The 7,310-nt window shown below is 56.0% G+C and overlaps 1 protein-coding gene across 1 annotated transcript; it reads right to left on the reverse strand.

Moving 5' to 3' along the window:
• Window positions 1–474: 474 nt before the first annotated feature.
• On the reverse strand, window positions 475–5,472 carry snapin (SNAP associated protein). The gene is made up of 4 exons (XM_052045663.1): window positions 5,307–5,472; window positions 4,781–4,827; window positions 3,275–3,393; window positions 475–1,511 (listed from the first exon to the last, which is right to left on the reverse strand). The coding sequence occupies exons 1-4, from the start codon at window positions 5,420–5,422 to the stop codon at window positions 1,410–1,412; spliced, it is 384 nt and encodes a 127-aa protein (XP_051901623.1). The 5' UTR covers window positions 5,423–5,472; the 3' UTR covers window positions 475–1,409.
• Between the last annotated feature and the right edge of the window lie 1,838 nt (window positions 5,473–7,310).

Raw genomic sequence — 7,310 nt, forward strand, 5'->3', positions numbered from 1 at the left:
TCCACTGTATATTGGTACAAGTGACAATAATACCAACACGTTCTCTCCGTGTCTGCGTGGGTTTCCTCCGGGTGCTCCGGTTTCCTCCCACATTCCAAAGACGTATAGGTTAGGAAGTTGCGGGCATGCTGCATTGGTGCTGGAAGCGTGGCGACACTTGCGGGCTGCCCCCAGAACACTCTACGTAAAAGATGCATTTCACTGCGTTTCCATGTACATGTGACTAATGAAGAGATCTTATAACTCAGGCCCTTGAGTCCTGGCAACTTTCCCAGAAACCTTACTTGCACTCTTTCCACCTTAGTGACATGTTTTCTACAACAGGGTGACCAAAAGAGCCACGGGGTGTAGGACGTGCTGGAAGGTAGGAATTAAGCTGGCGGCTTTTGACTGGACAGACACAGAGGACCAAGTTCTGCACCAACAACATTCCACGATTCTCTGAGGTGCAAAAAAAGCAATCGGCAAACAGGGTCCGAGCTGGACGTGGTCTGTTAGTTTTATTCGCCGTTGTCACACCCTGTACAGAAAGTGTGGGAACCTCAACAAGTCACAGCGACTGCACAAGTGCTGCGTCCCAAGGTACTTGCCTCTGTCAGCCGTTACGCGAGGTGTTCCTGCAGTTTAAGCCCCGCGTCAGCAAACAAAAAGCAAAAACTTTCCTTTTGAACTGCTACGGATTGGAGGGGACGGGGAAGGCGTTTAAAAAGCAGCAAAGTTGTCTGGCGAAATTTGGCAGATGTCAGCTGATAACGGTGTCTGTGGGAGCTCAGCAGCGTTACAGGGTCGGGAAGCACTGCTGAGAGATTTTGGGGGGGGGGGTGCGGTGTGGAAGGATGCAGGAGGGCTCAGAACTTATCCACAGTGAATTTCACGTAACGCCAAGCCTTTTCAGTACACAGTGATCCCCTTGAAATGCGTTTTGGCCGGCTTGAGTCCAGCAAAGGCGCTTCAGGGGAAGCCAGGGAATGGGGGGGGGGGCCACTGCTTTAAGTGCAGGTTACCACGTTAGGGGTAGGGTTCCCCAGCAAGGTCCCATTTGGTCAAATGCTTGGGAACTTGCAGGTAGCTGCTGGGGAAAAGGGGGGTCGTGAAGGAGTCGTCAGACGACTTGGAAGCTGAATGGGCAAATAATAAAGTTGCAGCGAGGGATTACCACTGGCACAGGGACGCAACGCCTCGCCTCATGCGCCATTAACCTCGCACTCAGGAGATCCAGCCGGGCTAGGAGATTGGGAGCTGTGCTGGAGCAGAGACGAGCTCAGCTGGCCCACCACTTTAGTTTCAAGTCAGTGACCCTGGAGCATTCTTCCCTCCCCGGTAGCACGAGGATGAGTGAATCCGTCAGATGCCGGTCAAGCTCCCTCCTCTCGAGCAGCAGGGGGGAAGCTGGTGCGCCTGGGGAGTCTTCACTTGCTCGGAGAACCAGGCAGGTAAATCCCAGACTCAAGGTAGGCCTTCCGCCGGGCTGTTTCCTTGGCGACGCTGTGGTTCAGGCGCCTCAGTCGCTCCTGCAATGACCCCGAGAACAAAAAAAGGGGCCCTTGTTTGAAAACCGATGCCAAAGTCACAAGCTGCAGCAACTCCAAGCCCGAGATGGGATGGAGGGGGAAATGAGCTGTTCCCAACTGCCCCCAAAACATTTAGGACCACCTCCCCCTCTACCAATAGTTTTGGACCCGTGAACGGACTCACGACACAAGACAGGTACCGGGGTGTAGGGAGACACGAGAGGCTGCAGACACTGGAATCTGAGGCGACGCACAACCTGCTGGAGGCACTCAACGGGTCGAGCGGCTTCTGTGGGAGGGGAAGGAATTGCCGACGCTTCTGCTCGAAACCCTGCATCAGGACTGAGAGTGGAGAGGGGAGATGGCCGGTAGAACGAGCAGAGATGTGGCATGGTGAGACAGGAGCCCGAGGTGACTGTTTCTAACACTTCTCCCTCTTTTCTGGATCCATCTCAGAAGACACACTACCCACCGACATTTGCTACAGAACCACTGACTGCTTACAGCCACCGTCTCAGGGTAAGGACACCGTTCCTTCCTCCCAGTTTCTCCGTCTCCGCTGCCTCTGCTCTCAAGACGAGGCCTTCCGTTCCAGGACACCCCGAAGTGTCCTTTATTTTTTCCAGGAAGTGTGGCTGCCCTTTCTGCGGTTGATGAAGCCCACTCTCCCATTCCCCCTTTGTGTTCCTGTTTCTCTCCCTCCAGCAACCATCTCCAACCTTCACCCTCCCCCATCTGCCTCTCTTATTATTTCTTGCCAATTATTTGGTGCGGTTGATGCGACGGAGTTGGCGCGGCAGGTAGGAGAAGTGACGATAGCAGGAAGTGGCGCGGCGGCTGTGAGAGACGTCTACAACATACTAAAGACAGCAAACCTCAACCGGGCAATCAAACCAGAAGATCTACATCGACTGATCCAAATGATAAGGGCAGGCACGGTAGTGCAGCGATTAGCATAACGCTATTACAGCGCCAGCAACCCGGGTTCAATTCCCGCCGCTGTCTGTAAGGAGTTTGTACGTTCTCCCCGTGTCTGCGTGGGTTTCCTCCGGGTGCTCCGGTTTCCTCCCACATTCCAAAGATGTACGGGTTAGGAAGTTGTGGGCGTGCTATGTTGGCACTGGAAGCGTGGTGACACTTGTGGGCTGCCTCCAGAACACTCTACGCAAAAGATGCATTTCACTGTGTGTTTCCATGTACACGTGACTAATAAAGAGATCTTATCTTTTCTCCCCACACTCTCTGTCCGCCTCCAGCTATCACCCACCTGTCAACGTCTCCCAACTCCACCCCACCTCCCCAGCGCGATCTGTCTGTCCTCCCTCCACCGACCACCTCGGGCTCCTGATGTCTCACCACTCCACTTCTTTTTAAGCTGGCCGTCTCCCCTCTCAGATCCAATGCAGAGTTTTGGGGTCTCGACCCGAAACGTCGACAATTCCCCTCTCCTCCCGCGGATGGTGCTCAACCCGCTGAGCTCCTCTAGTGGACTGTTCGTCGCACCGGCGTGTGGGGAGTTACCCGGGGCAGTCGAGTCTAAAAGGAAGGGCGAGGGTTTCGACAGGGGATGAGCTGAGGTCTGGGGGCAAAGTCCAGTGATAGCGGGGGAGGTGGGAACTGGAGGGCACTGGTGAAGTGAATGGTCTGGGGGGCATCTGGGGTGGACTGCGGGCAGCTGGGGAACGGAGCAGGCGACAGGAAAGAAGGGGGCAATGGTTTCAGTCTTCCGGTGAGAATTCTGCCCCCACTGCTGACATTCCCACCTGGGCGTTCTGCAAGATGTTGCTGACCAGCACCACCCTCCGCCGAGCATTCAGCAGCTTCTTCACGTACGGATCTAGGTCCAGGGACACCTTCTGCTCCTCATTTATCCTGCACAGCTCTGGAGACCAACAGATATCACTTAGAATCATAGAACAGTACAGCACAATACAGGCCCTTCGACCCACAATGTTGTGCCGACCTGTAAACCTCGCCTAAGACTATCTAACCCTTTCCTCTCACATATCCCTCTATTTTAAATTTCTCCATATGCTTATCTAGCAACCTCTTGAATTTGACCAATGTACCTGCCTCCACCACCACCACCCCAGGCAGCACATTCCATGCCCCAACCACTCTCTGGGTAAAAAAACCTTCCTCTGATATCTCCCTTGAACTTCCCACCCATTACTTTAAAGCCATCCCCTCTTGTATTGAGCATTGGTGCCCTGGGAAAGAGGCGCTGGCTGTCTACTCTATCTATTCCTCTTAATATTTTGTACACCTCTATCATGTCTCCTCTCATCCTCCTTCTCTCCAAAGAGTAAAGCCCCAGCTCCCTTAGTCTCTCCTCATAATGCATACTCTCTAAACCAGGCAGCATCCTGGTAAATCTCCTCTGCACCCTTTCCAACGCTTCCATTTCCTATAGTGAGGCGACCAGAACTGAACACAGTGCTCTAAGTGTGGTCTAACCAGAGTTTTGTAGAGCTGCATCATTACCTCGCGGCTCTTAAACTCCATCCCACGACTTGTGAATGCTAACATCCCATAAGCTTTCTTAGCCGGCCACACAACCATCGCACAGCCCACCAAGTGTGTGCTGCCTCCTCGTGCACCGAGCCATCCAATCCCACCCCACTGTCGACCTGTGTATTGTGCCTGTCCTTTCAAAAGCCCTGATCATTTCTCATCACCAGCCTTCTGGGCAACAGTTCCAGGCCATAACCCTGCTCAAACTTTCCTTCACGGTCCCTGTAATCTCATTAATAGGAACAGCTCCTACTTACGCTGTCTAAACCCACACAGGCCTCTCTTCCTATCCAGACCTCGCAACCGCCCACATCCCTCAAGCCATCCACAACACTCCCCCTCCCCTCCAGTCCTTCTATAACTCTTCACCTCACCCGCCCCCCCCCCACCACCCAACAGGCCTTTCTGCCCCTTCCAGACCTCAGAACACTCTGAACCCCCCAGACCTCATCCAGATATCCTGGGTCCCTCTGCCCATCTCCCCAGGCCCCACACCGCCCCTCCCCACCCCTTCTACAACCCCCATCCTACAGCCATCCCATTCCCACTCATGCCTGGTCTCTCCTCCCTCGCCCCAGTACCTTCCCCTCCCACCAGCTCCTCCCCTCCCTCCTCCGAGAGCCCTCCCCCTCTCTCCATCCCCTCCCTCCTCCCATCCTCTCCCCCGAGGCCCGTTCCCCCCCCTCCCCCTGGGTCCCTCCCCTTCGGTCCTGGTCCCTCCCTCTCCCCAGGTCCCCTCCCCCTGGGTCCCTCACCTGCCGCCAGCCGGTCGATCTGCTCCCTCAGCTCCACCTGACTCTCCCTGTGGGAAACGACACACCGTTAGTTGGACCCACGGGCAGCCGCCACACCTCCCTCACCTCCCTCCCCTCCCCCTTCTCCCACTTCCCCCTCCTCCCCCTCCCCTCCCTCCCCCTCCTCCTCCCCCCCCCTCCCCTCCCCTCCTCCTCCCCTCCCCCCTCCCTCCTCCCTCCCCTCCCTCCCCTCCCCCCCTCCCCTCCCCCTCCCTCCCCCCCCCTCTCCCTCCCTCCCCCCCCCCTCTCCCTCCCTCCCCCCCCCCCTCTCTCTCCCTCCCTCCCCCCCCCCCTCTCCTCCCTCCCCCCCCCCCCTCTCCCTCCCTCTCTCCTCCCTCCTCCCTCCCTCACCCTCCCCTCCCCCCCCCCCCCCCCCCTCTCTCTCCCTCCCCTCCCCCCCCCCCCCCTCCTCTCCCCCCCCCCCCCCCCCCCCTCCCTCCCTCCCTCCCTCCCTCCCTCCCTCCCCCCCCCCGGCCCCGGGCCGCACCTGACGGCCTGCACCTGCTGGTCCACCTCCCTCACTCCCGGCTTCAGCAGCTCCAGGAGCCCGTCGCTCAGCACATCCCGCGCCGCCCCGCCGGCGCCCTGCAGCTCGGCCGCCATCACCGCCTCACTGCCGGCTGGGAGGAAGGGCAGCGGGGAGGCAGGTCCACTCTGCATCACGGGAGGAAGGTCAATGGTTATCCACTCTGCACCACGGGAGGAAGGTCAATAGGCTGTCTGCTCTGCATCAGGGGAAGAAGGTCAGTGGGTATCTTCTCTGCATCACGGGAGGAAGGTCAATGGGCTGTCTACTCTACATCATGGGAGGAAGGTCAATGGGCTGTCTGCTCTGCATCATGGGAGGAAGGTCAACGAGATAAGTTTGCTCTGTATCCTGGGAGGAAGGTTAATGTTCCGCTCCCCCATATGGCAAGAACGGTAATGGCCTGTTCCGCTCCGCAGCATGAGGGGAAGGTCAATGGGTGGGGTTGGGTGGGGTGGGAGTTGTTCCACTCTGCATCATGGGAGGAGGGTAAATGGGGTGTTCCACTCTCTGCGTCATGGGAGGAAGGTCGGGGGGGGGTTGTTTCACTCTGCATCATGGGAGGAAGGGAACCATGCCCCACTCTATCTTTTACTAGAACCTTTTCAGTATCTGGGACATGGTTGCCTCCAGTAAGGGTGCAGAGGAGGGAGGCGGCACGCTGCCAGGGCAGCCTGACGAAGGGATGGACCAGACGGTGGAGGAGGGAGCTGGATGCCACTGAGGCTCATGGCTGAAGCCTCCAGTTGTCCTGTCACAATGGGTGTCAAGAGAGCTCGTGAGCATGGGTTGAACCTGTCTGGGCTGACCCCCAAGTTGCTCATCGGACCCAAGCCCCAGAAACCCTCCTTGGGAGCTGGTCTCGCACAACATGAACCATCTCTCGGAAATGCCCACATAAGGTTCCATGCTGCACACTCCCTACTTCCTTACCCACAGTCTGAACGTGTTACATGGGCCCATGCTGCCATCCGGCAGTGAGGGCGGACCCCAGTGGAGGTCTCTCTATGTGGGGACCTGGGGTGGAGTGTTGTGCAGAGCAATGCCATGCAACAGGTTTTTAAATTGGTTCATGGACTCCCTGTCCGCCTGCCATTTCTGCAGCCTGGAGGAATCCGTGTTCCACTTGACTCTCTGCGCATAAGATACCGTCAGTTGGGCCCACAGGTTGCAGCTCCTGTTTAGTATTTGATGATGTTCCTCAAGTTCTGGTCTTAACTTCAGCGCCACTCTCCTGATCTTTGGGACCAAGTCTGGAGGGTCAGTCGGAAACCTCGTTGATCTGCTCCTTGGTCTGGCATGGTGACCACTCACAGGTTTAGGCAGCAGACCGTTGAAGGGTCTGTCCAAGCTGACTATGTGCCCCCCTTCCGAGGATACCTCTGCACCCGGGTGTCCCTGGAGAGGAAGCATGTGCATCCACTAGTTTTCTGGAGGCCTTCTGGAACTGGTGGACACTGCAGGGGCTGGAGTGCATCCCAAACAGTTAGGATTACATGGTAATCTAAAATTATTGCAAGCATTGTGAATGAATAATTAAAGTTGCTCTTTCAAAAACAAACTATAGGGACTCAATTGGGAAGGGCTACAGTTTGTACACCATTTAGTTAAATTGGTGTTAAGATTCTGAACTAATTAGTTCATTAATGGATGACAACTGCCAATGAGCTCACATTAAGTAATGGAATAACATTACTTCTAATGAAAAGGGTGACTCGGGTGATCTGTATTTATTTATTTTAGAATTTTTGTGAATAAAGTTTATCTTGAAATTGAAAAAAACAAGGAGTGAGCCCCACTCTGCATCATGGGAGGAAGGGAAATGTGCCCTCTCTGCTCTACAGAAGGGCAGAAGGCCCCCTCTGCATCATGGGAGGAAGGGAAGTGAGCCTCCTCTGCATCAAGAAGAAGGGAAATGAGCCTGGCTTTGCACTCTGGGAAGAAGGGCAGTGGTTCAGGGCAAGT

This window comes from Pristis pectinata, chromosome 40, assembly GCF_009764475.1.
Source record: "Pristis pectinata isolate sPriPec2 chromosome 40, sPriPec2.1.pri, whole genome shotgun sequence".
Taxonomy (NCBI): Eukaryota; Metazoa; Chordata; class Chondrichthyes; order Rhinopristiformes; family Pristidae; genus Pristis; species Pristis pectinata.